This window comes from Jaculus jaculus, chromosome 6, assembly GCF_020740685.1.
Source record: "Jaculus jaculus isolate mJacJac1 chromosome 6, mJacJac1.mat.Y.cur, whole genome shotgun sequence".
Taxonomy (NCBI): domain Eukaryota; kingdom Metazoa; phylum Chordata; class Mammalia; order Rodentia; family Dipodidae; genus Jaculus; species Jaculus jaculus.
The window spans coordinates 149,141,729-149,157,195 of NC_059107.1; the positions used below are offsets into that span (position 1 = coordinate 149,141,729).

General features: G+C 47.0%; 1 protein-coding gene across 1 annotated transcript in view; it reads left to right on the forward strand.

Annotated features, from left to right (window-relative positions):
- Rfx4 (regulatory factor X4) overlaps nucleotides 1-15,467 on the forward strand; it is a 185,243-nt gene that overhangs the window by 94,996 nt on the left and 74,780 nt on the right. Inside the window, exons 5-6 of the mRNA XM_004650240.2 lie at nucleotides 9,033-9,094; nucleotides 14,052-14,265. Of these exons, the coding sequence (XP_004650297.1) occupies nucleotides 9,033-9,094; nucleotides 14,052-14,265 (276 nt within the window). The remainder of the gene's footprint in view (nucleotides 1-9,032; nucleotides 9,095-14,051; nucleotides 14,266-15,467) is intronic.

The following is a 15,467-nucleotide window of genomic DNA, read 5'->3' on the forward strand; positions in this document are numbered from 1 at the left end:
ACAGAAGTATGTCCAGATGATAAAACGTGTGTAGCACACACTCATTTTGAGAAGGAAGCACTGTGGTGGGTTGTTTCACAGTTTGCATTCTCACTTCCAAGCTTCATTATTTCTCCCCCTCTGGGGTGGGAGGCTAGGTTGCTTGCCACATAAGAAAGTAAAGATCGCCACTTCCAGACTTAAATGTGTGACAATTCCATCCCTTTAACCAACTTCTTTCCTGAGTCTTTTCTTTCTCTTATTCAGAATAAAATTTGTTCCTGAAGTATATTTTTAATAAGAAGCCATATGAGATTTCTTAGTGTGGGTTTTAAACAGGAACTTTGTCATGGCATTATCTTTCTAGTGTCTTGCTATTTGAAGAGCTGTTCTTTCCCCACAACCAAACGACCCCTGAACTAGGATCCCCAGTTTTCCTTTCAGAACTCTTTTCAGCATGCTTGACTCCACACACACACACACACACACACACACACACACACACACTCACGAGCCCATCTCCTCCCCTGTGTGGGAGGATCTGTACTTATTCTGTCACCCTGGAATTTCTTTTAGATCACTTCTTGTTGGAGGCAACTCTTTGCCTGTGGAAGATGGATGGAATTTGTGGAAAAGCCTGATGACTAAGTTTGGGGACAAAGGCAATGAAGACCATACGGTGTGGGTCAAAAGCAAAGCCTGTCTGTAGAATCACAGGTCTGGGTGGCTTTCCTCTGTGGCTATAGGGGGTGTTGTTTGAGGCACCACCAAGGGACAGTCAACGTATCTAGGCAGTTTGTGAATTGTCAGTGGACTCCTTGCTAGCTCCCAGGTGTGTGTGTATCAGCTACAATAAGGGCAAGAGAAAGCCAATGACAGGTCTTGGCTGTCAAATGAGTGTTATTACCCCACACTCCTCTGATGTTTTAGGGTAAAATTTAATATCAAGAGTAACAACCTTAAATACTGCGTGGTGCCCAGTGATGATCATGGGTGTGGTCTCTTCACTCTAACCTCTCCTCATCTTCCAATAGGGCCATTGTAGGAAAGCTTGTCTACATATAACTCATATTTCTTTAAATATTACACCTACAAACTGGGTGTGGTGGCGCACGCCTTTAATCCCAGCACATGGGAGGCAGAGGTAGGAGGATCACCATGAGATCGAGGCCACCCTGAGAGTACATAGTGAATTCCAGGTCAGCCTGGGCTAGAGCGAGACCCTACCTTGAAAAACAACCACCACCACCACAACAAAAATTGCACCTGCAAAGCTCTGCAGGAGGAAACCTGCACACTGGATTTGCTCCAGCCTGGAGCGTGTGCATGAGCGACTCACCACCAGTTAAAAACATCTCGGGGGCTCCAGTGAGAGCAGTTCTGAAGAACTCCCCCTCTTCCCACCCATAGTCCCCAGAGCCCCCAGCTCTGTCTGCCCAGGCTGAAAGAGAGAAGGGTGGGATTCATGAGTAATTAAAGGGAATTTGGAAGGCTGGGATGTTGCGGAATGTTAGATCAGTAGCTAGAACAGCATGTGGTGTTCTTTAGGCAGGCTTCATTGAATCCATACAAAAAAAAAAGAAAGAGGGGCTGCCTGCCCGTCTGCTCATCTATCAAACAGTGGAGCTCACCGTTCACAGCTCCACAAAAGTGCTGTGCTCTTTGCTGAGTCTTGCTCCAGAAATGAAAAGCTGAACAGCCTTCGCGGGGCCGAACCATCCCTGCATCTTTGAGACTCCAACGAAACTGTGCCGGGCTTTCAGCTTCAGGGTCCAGTTGATTATTTGGTGAAAGGAGAGGAGACTCATTTGTAATTTGCAGCCCACAAGAAACACTTAAAAAAAAAAAAAAAAAACAGCCAAACCCCCTTCCCACAGGGTTTTGTTGAGGCTGCGGGAGGAGGTCCCATCTGCGGTAGCCCTTTCTTTGCTCCGAGTGGGAAAAGTCCTGACCTCGATGGGGGCCAGAGGAGATGCGGTGCAGCTCCCTTCCTCCCATCCCCCACCCCCTAAGTTACTTATCTGAAATCTCCTTTCTCTCCATGAAGAAGGGTGGACTGGGCCATCAAATCTTTTCAGATAAAAACAGTTCACACCAGCTCAAATCTTCTTCTTCTTCTTTTTTTTTTTTTGTGAAGGTATTCATGTGTGTATGTGTGTGCAGAAGCCAGAGGACCTTGACTACCCTCCTCTCTATCTTTCACCTTTTTTTCCTTGAGGCAGCTGCTCACTCAATCTGGAGCTCATGCTGTTTGTTTGGTTAGAGGGACCCAGCAAGAACCAACACATTCCTGGCTTTTTTTTTCCCCCATGGGTGCTGGGGAGATGGCTTCATGGTTAAAGGTGCTTGCTTGCAAAGCCTAACAGCCTGAATTCAATTCTCCAGTATCAATGTAAAGCAAGATGCACAAAACAGCGTATGCATCTATCGTTCATTTGTAGTGGAAAGAGTTTGGGGAACACCCTTTCTTACTCTCTCAATCTATGCAAATAAATAAAGTATTTAATTTTTTTTAATGTGTAAACATCTTATACTTTAAAGATAGCAGTTTGATTAGAGTGTTTTAAGAATGTCAACAAGTTTCTCTCCTTTGTTCAAGTAGCTATGCATCTGAGAAACTATTCTGATGCAAAAATAACAAACTATCAACAATAAAAAAAAAAAAAATCAGGGGCTAGGGAGACAGCTCAGTGGGTAAAGGGCTTGCCATGCAAGCATGAGGACTTGAGTTTGGATTCTTAAAAAAATGGAGCCGGGCGTGGTGGCGCTCGCCTTTAATCCCAGAACTCGGGAGGCAGAGATAGGAGGATGGCCATGAGTTCAAGGCCACCCTGAGACTACATAGTGAATTCCAGGTCAGCCTGGACCAGAGTGAGACTCTACCTCAAAAAACCAAAAAACAAAAAAGGTGGGGGGGGCTGGACGGATGGCTTAGCAGTTAAGATATTTGCCTGCAAAGCCAAAGGAGCCAGGTTCCGTTCCCCAGGACCCACATTAGACAGATGCACAAGGGGGAGCATGTGTCTGGACTTTGTTTGCAGTGGTGTGCCATTCTCTCTCTCTCCCTCTTTCCCTCTGTCAAATAAATGAATAAATTAAATAAAATAAAAAATGTTAAATATACATATATATACATATGTATGTTTAAGAAAAATGAGTGGCTGGCCAGATGCCTTGGTGGGTAAGGATGCTTCCTGTGTAAGCATGAGAGCCTGAGGGGGCTTGATACATAAACACATGGCAAGAAGAAATCACCGTGCATAGAGATTACTTTTTTTTTTTAGTTTTTCGAGGTTAGGGTCTCACTCTGGTACAGGCTGACCTGGAATTCACTATGGAGTCTCAGGGTGGCCTCGAACTCACAGTGATCCTCCTACCTCTGCCTCCCAAGTGCTGGGATTAAAGGCACGCGCCACCACACCCAGTTGAGATATTTCTTATAGCTCTATTAATATACAACAAATAACTTTAGTGGCTGGTGAAAAGGAATGACTTATTCATTCTTTCGATTCTTGACTCCATGAATGGATGAACTCAGCCATCTTGTGCCTTGCCTGGGCCACGGCAGCAGCCTGCTGACTGGTCTTCCTGCCTCACCCTTGCTCCCCCACCAGTTAGTTCTATACTGAGCAGCCAGATGGATCCTTTCGGAAAGGCCAGTCAGATCCCATCACCACTCCCTCCCTTAAGGCCTTCTAAAGCCTCCCAGCTCACCCAGTATAAGCAGATGCGCTCACAAAGCTCTTCAAGGCACCCCCAGCCCTGCCCCGTGGAAAGCTCCCAGCCTCCTGACCTCCTCTCTCCCTCATTCCCCCTCACTTCCTCTCACCTGGCTTCAGCGCCATCAGCCCTTGTCCTTCCTGGAACGAGTCAAACTGCCTCCCACCCTAGGGCCTTTGCAGTGGCTGTTTCCTTCTGGAAACTTCTCCCGAATATCCACAGCGTGCAATCCCTTACTGTCCTCAAGTCGCTTCTCAGATGCCACGTCATCATAGACTTCTTAAACAAGTAAACAGAATGGCACGGCTGCTCCCTTGTTCCCTGTCTCAACACCCTGTTCTTTTGTTCTCCCCTGGGCACTTCTCTGCCTTAAGATAGCGGTTTCATTCATCTGTTTAACCTTGGTCATCGCGTGCTAAGACTTAAGTTTCGTGAACAGAGGTTGTTTCTGTTTTACCCAGTATCGTATTCCCTAGGGCCTCGCAAGAAGGCAGCTCATACAAGGACTTAGTCAATATCACTGAACACATCTAAGCCTGTCCCATTATCCAGCCTATTGTGGTTATTGAGGCCGTGGATCAATGAGGCCATCGCAGAAAAGGGCTGCAGAGATGGCCTAGTGGTGAAGGCGCTTGCCTGCGGAGCCTAAGGACCCATGTTCTACTCTCCACTCCCACGTAATCCAGGTGCACAGGGTATTGCGAGCTCACAAGGTCACACATGCACACAAGGTGGCACACGTGTCTGGAGTTCGATTGCAGTGGGTGAGGTCCTGGTGTGCCAATTCTCTCTTTCCATTCTCTCTTTCTTTTATTTTCTCTCTCTCATAAAGGCATGTGCCACCACACCCAGCAAAAAATGGACAAAAATAATCTTATGGCACCCTGGGGACATGGCTCAGTAGCGGAGCACTTGCCTGGCATGAAGAGCCCCTGGGTTCCATTCCCAGCACTGAATAAATAGGACCAGAATTCTGGGGAGATATTGGTCAGTGTATGCAAATTTTTACTTACAAAAAGGGGCAAGTTCAAGATGTTTATTGTGCAAGATACATGACTATATGTGACTATAGTTGATAATAGTGTTTTGTATTCTTGAAAATTGCATTGAGAGTATGTTTTAAGTGTTATCACCTCCCACACAAAGAGATGAGAATATGAGACAAGGCATATGTCAATCAGCTCAATTTAGCCATTTTATGATATGTACATGCTCAAGCAACACATTTATACTATAACATACACAATGTTGTCATTTTGAAAGCAATGATTAAAATGATTTCATGGGCTACATAATTGTGTTCACCAAACTGTTAGCTGAGGGAATGTTTCTGGGGAGAACTAAGGCCCGAGCTGAGATTTGGAGCACGAGTCAATGCTGGGCAAAGGGCAAGAAGGAACTAGACCACAAGGAGCCGAGGGAGAGTCTGGAGTGAGGGAGCACAGTGACTTTGTGACCCTTGGAAGCAGCAGCCCATGGCCAATGTGTGGAGTCTGGGGGGGGGGTGAGCTGGAGTGAAAGCAGGGCCCATCAGGTAGAACTTTTTAGCTGTTGGAAGGAGAAAGAGGAAGAGGAGCAGAAGAAAAAGAGGAGGAAGAAGAAGAGGAGAAGGAGAAGGGAGGTGGTCTGAGAGAAAGGCACTGAGATGAACCGTCCTTCAGGCAAGATGACAGTTAATGCCACAGGCAATGTGGCAGGGTTAATGATGGCCTTGGTGGGTTGGAACCTTGTCTATAGCCATCACAGAGAAGTGGTCATATTGCGGCATAACTAGACCCAGAGTAACGAGGAGACCATTTCAGAAACCCAAGTGTGAGATTAGGGTCCCAGGCTGGAAAGATGGGCAGATGTGGGTAGAATCGGGTTGTAGTCAAGATGGACGCAGGATGGGACATGACCACAGGTTGGACACAGATTGGAAGTGGCCGGCACCGTGGTAGCTTGCGAAGGAGAACTTGGGAAGACTTGTGGAGGCGTAGCGCACATGCTGCACGGTCAGGACACAGCTGCCCGGACAGGAAGGGAGCCACACGTGGAAGGTCCTGGGGTGGGGACCTGGAAAGCCTTCGTAGAGTTGCACAACTCCAAGCAGAGTCTGATGTGGATGGGATTCACAAAAGGAGACTCGGAGAGGAGAGGTGAAGGGAGCACAGTGGATTTGAGTGTTTGGCAGCCAGCTAGGCAGAGCGCACCTGTGGTCCAGGAAAGAGATGAGTGGACTCAGACAGAAGATGGTAGGCTCAGGAGGTGTCAGGAAGGCAGAGTCGCCAGGACAGAGGGTTGAGAAGGGTAAGGAGGACAGGAGTCATGGCTCCCCGTTGTGCCTCGGCGGACTGAGCATAATGTGATGTAGTTCATGTAGATGCACCAGTCATTCAGAAGAAGTAAGCGAAAAGCACCAGCAACAGGGGAATCACAGGTTAAGTTGGTCAGTGAATTCCCAGGCTCATGTCATGACAGGACAAAGAACGACAAACACACAGACCGTAGGTCTTATTGACTCATGGAGGAAGAGCAAATGGCTCCCCGAGGCCCGTCCCCATTTCCCAGTGGCCTTTGGCACATCTGTAGACTAGCATCTGCAGCCCTTGGTCCCCCGAGCCAAGGGCAGGCACCAGGGCCTGCCTGTTTGCTCAGTGGGTGTTGTGTGGGATACCAGAGGAGTAAACAGTGAGCAGGGTTTCAGAACTCAGGCAGTCCCCTAAATCAAGTGATAATCAGGCTTAGCAACCAAACAAAACAACGCTGCTCTCTTTTATTATCCGTGGACGGTTTACGGGGGGGGGGGGGGGGGGGGGGGCGGGAATGACTGACTTTTTAAAGAGAGAAGAAAAAAGCAAAACTAGCACTATAGCATTCCAGTCAATTTTTGGCGCCTCGTTTGAGATTATTTTGTACTTTTTTTTTTTTTGACAATTAGAAACATTCTTAATAAGAAAACCCTTTCCTATTTGCATAAAGGTTGGCTTAGTTTACAGAGATCATACAGAATTCTTTTTGTTCTACCCACCATCCCACGCCCCCTGTCCGTTCCTGCACTTGTCCAAGAAAAGCCTGCAGTCTTAGCATGGACATAGCTCAAGGTCTGCTTTCTCACCCTCTGTTATGAGCACTTTTCATGTTATGACCGTTTCTGTCACTATCTTAATAGCCGCATGAATCCTATTGAGTGTATATAATAGTTCTCTGTTATGTGACATTCATATTCTTTCCAATTTTTTTTTTCTCTTAGAAGCCCCACACTTGCCTTATTCTTACTTTATAGATTATTTCCATGAAATCTCAGGGTAGCCTCAAACTCACAGCGATCCTCCTACCTCTGCCTCCCGAGTGCTGGGATTAAAGGTGTGTGCCACCATGCCCAGCTTGAAGTGATATTTTTAAAGCCCTTGCTAATGTCCCCAAAGTGGTTTTATGATGTCCTCCCATTAGGTTCTCTGAGCATTCTGAGAGCTACCCTTCTGTCCCTTGTTCTGAGACGAAGCCATGCTGCCAGTCCACACTGGGGGTGCCAGCTGGGCCCCTTCACATGCCAAAGTAGGCAGTCTTCATGCATTCCAGGTTCTTAGTTTCTATTTAATTACGCCCCCCCTTTTCCAGTCAGAGTGGACTACATAACTCGTAAACCTTTCGATAGCATAGGAGGAAATTAAGGCCCAGAGATTATTTGTATATGCCCAAGTTCAGACAACCAACGTGGTCATGGTGCCCGTTTTTTGAACAAGTGAGGTAAGTCAATGAGAGTACTGGTGTGGATAGAAAGGAGTGCGGATGGGACCAAAGAGATTCTTCCCCATGTCTAGAGACAACCCTCGAGGCCTGTGGTCCACCAGTGGGGAGTCAGGCACAGCATCTTTTCTCAGGCAGGGCAGTGTTCAGCCACATCTCTGTGGCCATGGGCAGCTGAGCCAGAGGGAAGAGCACGGCGGGTTAAGCTTAAGACGTAAACCCTCTGAAAGTCAAGGGAGGTGAGTCATGAGAATAGTGGGAATAATCGATTACATTTACTGAGTACGTGCTAAGCACTGGGACTCTGCTGCAAACTACTCACATATGTTTGCTTTTGAAATTTTCACAAGAATTCTCTAGTGTAGAGGTTATTATCACTTCCATTTCAAAAACTGGTGAGACTGAGTCATCTGAATGTGAACTAACTTGCCCCCAAAGTCCCTCCACCTCACAAATGGCTGAGCCCAGATCGAATCCAGGTTGCCCAACCCCAAAATTCCTTGCACACAAACATCACCTCAGTGAGCACCAAGGAAGATGGGCCTCCCCAGCTCAGCAAGCAGTCTCTCCTCTAGATTTCTTTTTTTTTTTTTAATTTGAGAGCGACAGACATAGAAAGACAGATAGAGGGAGAGAGAGAGAATGGGCGCACCAGGGCCTCCAGCCACTGCAAACGAACTCCAGACGCGTGCGCCCCCTCGTGCATCTGGCTAACGTGGGACCTGGGGAACCGAGCCTCGAACCGGGGTCCTTAGGCTTCACAGGCAAGCGCTTAACCGCTAAGCCATCTCTCCAGCCCTCCTCTAGATTTCTTGAAAGTCCACATGATCATCCTAGCTCACAGCTGTTGCGGTCCTCTCCTGGGCAGAGAACCCTCTGTAGGAATCAGAACCTCAGTCCTTCAGCCAGCCGGCAAACTGAGGTCTTCCAGTACGCAGGGCCTTGTATGAGGGCCTTGCTTTCAATCACGCTGAGCTCAAGTAGAAGGGGACCTGAAGTAAGCGCTCAGCAAAGATGTGGCCTCGATGGTCTCAGGCGGGCCTGAGTGATAAGACATAAAGCAGGGCCAGGCAGTAGTGAGGGACTCGTGTTGCTGAGCGCTGGCTGGTCTCGGGTGGCCTCTGGGGCTGAGGGATCTTGCTCAAGAGGCTGAAGGGCTTCCTCAGAGATGGGGCCAATCTTGTGAAACCTGGATGACCCTGTGTTCCTTCAGGGTCATCTTAGGGGGCAGGGTGCCAGCTACGGGGTAGGAAGGTCAGGAGGTACGCAGGGTCCGGCCGCAGAGCTGAGGGTGGGTTCGGTTGCAGATGTGATGGAAGCGCTGGAAGGTTCTAATCAGGAAGCGGCGCCCCCCGGGCCAGGGCGGTGCTTAACTAGGTGAAGGGAGGGAGGCCTCCATGTGGGGAGCCCCTCTGCCAGCATCTGACCCGAGTGCTCTGTCATCTAGGTGCTCCTCAGCTGCCCTCCCCGTGCTACGCATCTTCTCCAGGGTCACAGCGACCAGGACCTCTGTTTCCCTCCCTTTTTAGGGGTGCTACTCATCAAACTCGGTTACTGCACCCCAGCTTTTATCTTTTTCTATCTTTTCTTGTGTCGCCCTACAGATCATAAGGCAGCAGTTTCCTCAGCTAACCACGAGAAGACTCGGGACCCGAGGACAGTCAAAGTAAGCACTGGACACCCACCCACGGAGCACTCCTCGCCGGGCCCTGCGGCAGGCTCTGGCCCCCAGGCTGCCGCTCCCGAGCTCCGTCCCAGGCTTGCAGGAGGTCTCTGGGCCCAGACAGCCAGGCTCCCTCCAAGACAGGCCGATCCTCCTAAACCCTTGGCCTGGTTGCCTGATGCTGTTGGGTTTTGTGCCACCCTGGCCTCAGGTATTCTTTGTCAAAGTGGTGAGGCATCGTTTCAAGGAACACCTGTGACATCTTAGTGTCTTCAGGTGACAATGCTTAGACTGTTTGGCTGGGCAGTCTCTGCTCCAACAGTATGCAGTAGGTCGGAGGCATAAACCTACATTAGCCCCATGGGGGGGGGGGGCAGAAGGGTCCAGCCCCTCTGTGTACCTACGACACACTCCCTCTCCTCAGATCCTTCAATGAGCCAACATCTGCTTCACTCTCTTATCTATCTATCCATCATCTGTCTGCCTATCTATCTACCTACCTATCTGCCTATCATCTATCCTACCTATCTATTATCTATCTATCTATCTATCTATCTATCTATCATCTATCTATCTATCTATCATCTATTTATCATCTATCTGTCTATCACCTATCAATAGTCTATCTTTCTTTCTTAAAATGAGACAGAATCTTACTCTGTGGCCCAGGTTGGTCTTAAAACCCACCACATTGAACTCATGGTAATCCTCCTGCCTCAGCCTCTCCTAACTGCTGGGTTTACGAGCACAAAGCATGGTGTTTAGCTTGCTTCACACATTCTGCCTGCCAAGATCTTTATGCCAGGTGCTGGGAACTCCCTTTTGGGAAAGATAGAAAGGGAAAAGGAGGCTAAGTTTTCCAACAAAGAAGGTTGTGGTTGAGAAGAAAAGAGAGGACAAAAGGTCTTCTAGAGAAGGTGATGTTTAAGGAAGTCTTGAGGGGGAAAGGCCATGAGGACACCTGTCTCCAGGTGTGTATCCGAGAGAAGGGATCTTCAGCCTATCCCACATCAGTACAGTCTGGACTAAAGGACTTGCCTCCAAGGAGGTTTCAGGGAACCTTTTAAAATCAGTGTTCCGTGAGTAAGGAAAACGGCCACACAAGCTAGGCTGGCGCTGAGTTCAACAGCCTCCTTTACTTCAAGACTTCTAAGAACCTTTATTATGCTAATGTGCACCTCAACTCCACTAGAGGGTGCCTTCTTATTCAGCATTCTAAACCTTACACCATGCAGAGCAGGTGAGCATACAGTGAGCTATAATACACTGAAACATTTATTTTTTTGTGAAAATCCACCATATAGGAAGGACTTCTAAGTATTGCTTCTAAAGGGATATAAAAAAGCATGCCCATACTGCCTGTCACCCAGAGCAACATCCCAAGCCCCCAGTGACTTAAGATGACCCTGCGCAGTACATTCTGGGCTTTTTGTTTTGTTTTGAGACAGTTTTTTATGTAGCCCAGGATGGCCTGGAACTAATGGCATAGCAGAGGATGACCTTGAACTCCTGATCCTCTTCCTTTCTCCTCCAGAGTACAAGGATTGCAGATATGGGCCATCACACCTGGCTTTGGGCAGGACATTCTTGTCTCCCAAGGGTGGCAGGGAAGAAATGATTTTGAGAAAGGGAGGGGAAGAAAATGGATGATCAAATTGGGAAAAACCCTTTTTGGTAAAGTTATGAAAATAATAAGGCTAACTTTTTTTGTGTGTGGCTCAAAAACTCTTGGGACCACTTCCAAAGGGACTTTCAGAAAATGTTTGAACAAAGAACATCTTGGAATAAATTCTTAATGGCTTATTTCCCAAGGTGACCACAGTGAAGAACAAACCTATCCGGTTATAAAGAAAACGTCTGGCGTTTGTTTTAAAATGAGCTTTTGACCTTGGTAAATTTATACAGCACAAAAGCCAGACTCTCTCTTCCTGGTTTGCTGGTGAGCAAACAGTAGGTGATTGAAAATCCTAGTTGAGTGAGGAGTGGTGGCACACACTTATAATCTTAGCATTTGGGACCCCAAGGCAGGAGGACTGTGAGTTCAAGGCCATCCTAGGCTACATAGAGAATTTGAGACCAGCTTGAGCTACAGAATGATATATCAGAAACATCAAAAAGAAAAGGAAAAGTACTGTTGAATAGATGAGTAGATGAATGGAAGGATGCTGCATGAATGAAAATGCATCATCTTTGTCTAGCTCATGGTCCTTGAAAAACCACTGGCTCCAGCCCATTATTGACAGTTGCTTAGAAGAGTCAAAACAGAGGTAGATAATGAAGTTGGAGATTAAGGAAGGTAAACATAAAACATGAAGGTTTCCCATCCTTCATGAACTTGGAGAGTTTTCTTCAGTTTACCTTTTGTGGCAGGGGGGGTCTTTTCTTCTTTGTGTGTGTGTGTTTAACCTACAGGCTGGCAAACTGGGCAACATCTTTTTAATTTTTATTTTAATTTATCTTTTAAATATTTCTGGGGCTTTTTTTTTTTTTTTTTTTTGAGGGCAAGAGAGAGCATGGACACACCAGGGTCTATTGCTAGTGCAAACGAACTCCAAACGCATGAGACCCTCAGTGCACACCTGACTTTATGTGGGTCTTGGGGATCAAACCTTAGCCAGCCAGTGCCTTGAAGGGCTTGAGTCATCTCCCCAGCCCAATATGCTTTGTGAAAGTTCTGGCTTATCAGAGCTGTTTAGTACCCTCTTTCCTAAGGATCCTCCCACGTCATTCACATATTTAACCAACTTGAGTCTCCAACCTACAACAACACGGCCCTACGGAGGAAGTCCCTGAGCAAATTTATCTTAATGGAAGAAATGTGGCTAGTGAAGAGTGATGTCACATCCCCCTAGAACCAAAGTAGAAAAACTGAGCCGGGACCAAAGCAGTAGCTTCACTGTGATTACAACACATATAAATATCATATGTTCAGATGTGACTACCTTGACCTTAAGAAGTTATAAAGGAGAACATTTGAAAGTTAGGAACGTATATCATAACTGTCTTCCCATCAGAAGGGCACCTCTGGAGACATTGGAACCAGCCCCTCCCCCATGGAGTGCCGTCCCATGGAAAGGCAGTTATGTGACAGTTGGGCAGTAGAAGGGCCCAGACTGCAGTTACTAGCCCCACACAAAGAACTTTCCGACAACTATATCGGCTGAAAATGAACTGGGCTGCCTGCGGAGGGCCTGAGTTCTTCGTCCCAGGAGGCATGCAGATGGATGCGAGCTACCCACTGGATGGAAACTTCACCGAATGGTAATGGCAGGAAGGGGTTGGGAGAGGGAAGTTGACATGTACCCATCTCTTCTTCCCCTCCTGTTTGCACCTTTCCCGAGGCTCAGAATGCTGCCTTGTACCCATCACCAGTCACCAATGGGGAGAGAAAAGTAGTTGATAATGTTGTGCACTATTTCTGAAAAGGAGCCCCATGAGTGGCCTTAATATTGCCGTGGGGGCTGTGTGAATTTAAAGTACACCCACTAACTTGGAATCTTGGGGTGGGGCAGGAGGCTGTCATCTGTTCTGGGGGGTGCCATTCTTATTGCTAGGTAAAGCCTCAGAATCGCAGGCTTAGTGGTGAAAAGCATTTTAGAGGTTCAAATCCTGCCTCTCTTACTTACGCACTGGCTACTTCTGGAGTGCTACTTAAACACTCCCCACCTCAATTTCCTCATAGGGATAGGAACTGGTTCTAGCCTCGTGGGGATTTTGTGAGGTTAAATAAGATAACGGGTATCAAGGGCTCATCCCTGGAGATATCAAGCTGATGAAGGTGCCCACAGTAGGCTGCACTGCAGGTTTCTGCAGATTCTTGGGCCCCAGTCTCAAATGTTTTAAATCAGTAGGACAAGGGACCTACGAATCTGTATGTTGATTAAGCTCTATCAGTAATTCTGATGCACATGGAAGTTTATAATACTGCCAAGCCATGGTCTGCATCCGTAGAGCAAAGTGGCCTTGTCGACCAATAGACCTGTGGCCAAGAACCCGTTCTTGCCCTACATTGCTCTGTGATCTTGAGTTGCCTCACCTCCATTTCCTTGTCTTCAGAGAGATTGCAATAAGCCTCATTTCATAGGACTATTTACAAATCAACACACAAAGTGCTCAGCACATAGTGCTCACTGGGTTGTAACTAAAGATGAATAATGCAAATAAAATGCAAATTATGTTGCTCTTAATTGAAAAGAATGCTGTGATGGAGGCCATTGTGAGTTAACAGAAAGTTCTGGGCTTTGACATCCAGTGTCAACCAAAGCACTGGATGTATCTGTTTAAAAATCTAGTTCTGGGATGGTTAAGGCACTTATCTGCAAAGTCAAAGAACCCTAGTTTGATTCCCCAGGACCCACGTCAGCCAGATGCACAAGGTAGTGCATGCATCTGGAATTTGTTTGCAGTGGCTGAAGACCCATTCTCTCTCTCTGCCTCTTTACCTCTCTCTGTCTCTCTCAAGTAATAAATAGAGATAAATTTTTTAAATAAGTCTAGTTCTGTGAGACGAGCATTTACTGATGAAGAAAATCTTAGGCCAGATGAATTTCTGATGGTGGTACAATTAGCAGTCATGAACATGCCCTGCTGCTTGGGTCCCCACAGCAGGGGACACTCAGTGCTGTGCCCATGGTGTGGTATTTAGTAGACATAAGAGATCAGGTACAAATAGAAAATTTTTTTTTCATCTCCTCTCTGTTTTGCAAAGTATTTGACTTAACATTTTCTGTAGGAGGCAATTTTAGTTATTTTTACCTGCCTGATTGATGGGTAGCAACATGGAACTTGGGTGTAATTGGAGACTTCAAAGATGTCAAGCCTTATAGAAATATAGTTAACTCTTCTAGCCCAAGGTAGGATGTGTCCAGCCATCCTTGACCTTGGACAACACCCTCCAACTCAGACAATCCTTCCTAACAATGGTCCATGTGCCCCCCCCATCTCTTTCTATGTCACCCAGGTACCATTACTATGGCATAGCAGTGAAGGAGAGCTCCCAATATTATGATGTGATGTATTCCAAGAAAGGAGCTTCCTGGGTGAGCGAGACAGGCAAGAAAGAAGTCAGCAAACAGACAGTGGCATATTCACCCCGGTCCAAACTCGGAACCTTGCTGCCAGAATTTCCAAATGTCAAAGACCTAAATTTGCCAGCCAGTCTGCCTGAGGAGAAGGTAACCCAACCTGAGGTGATTGTTGGGGGTGGGTGGCACCTCTCTTTCTCTCTCTCTGTCTCCCTAATTTTCACCCCCACCCACCACACACACATACCCACCACATTTAATGGCAAAGCAGTGGCTGGCTGAAAAAAAACTGGAGATGTGGGGTCTGTGGCTAAGGTCAGGAAAGTATTTGCCACACAAGTGAATTTGGACCCCCAGTGCCCACAGGAATGCCAGGTGGGCATTGTGGCCTATCTGTAATCCCACTACATAGGAGGTAGAGACATCCGGGACCCCCAGGGCAAACTTCCTCTTTAGACTAGCTGAATAAAGGAGCTCCAGGTTCAAGAGAGACACCCTGCTTCAGCAAGTAAGGTGGCAAGGCATCAAGGAAGATACCCAGTGTTAACATCTGGCCTCCACATGAACCCCCATACAAACACGCATACAGACATGCATGCACACACCACACCCACAAACTCATGCAAAAAAAAAAAAATAGAGATTTGCTAGGCATGGTGGCACACGCCTCTAATCCCAGCACTTGGGAGGCAGAGGAAGGAGGATCGCCATGAGTTCGAGGTCACCCTGAGACAACATAGTGAATTCCAGGTCAGCCTGAGCTAGAGCAAGACCCTACCTCGAAACCCCCCCCCAAAAAAAAGAGATGTATAGATATAGATATAGCTAATATAGATAGCTCAGTGGTCATTACCTAGCATGCGTGGTGGCCTAGGTTCAAAACAAAGCCCCTAACATGTAGAGATGTGGCTAACAATACCCTATCAGTATTAGTTAATTAGTCATGGCAAACGTTCCACATTTGTCTAAGATGTTAATCAGCAATCAGGGAAACTCAGTGTTAGGTGTATGGCAAGGTAACTCCCTGTATTACCTTCACAACTCTTCTATAAATCCAAAATTATGCTAAAACTTCAAACTTTATCATGTCACTTAATTGTCTGTGTGTCTACCTCTGGCTTGTCTGCTTCTTTCTACGTGTCACCTGTCTGCTGAACTTCCTCAGAGCTGTCCTATGTCACAGTGTCACACTTGACGAGGGAGAACCCCCCCCTTTTCTGGATTGCTTTTGCAACGGATAAAGTTTATTCTCCCATGTGCCCACAGGGGAATTGGACAAATCACAGTCCCACAGACAAGAGAGAACTAAATACCTTTGGTCACAGGGTACTTGTAGTTAATGATGAGAAAAA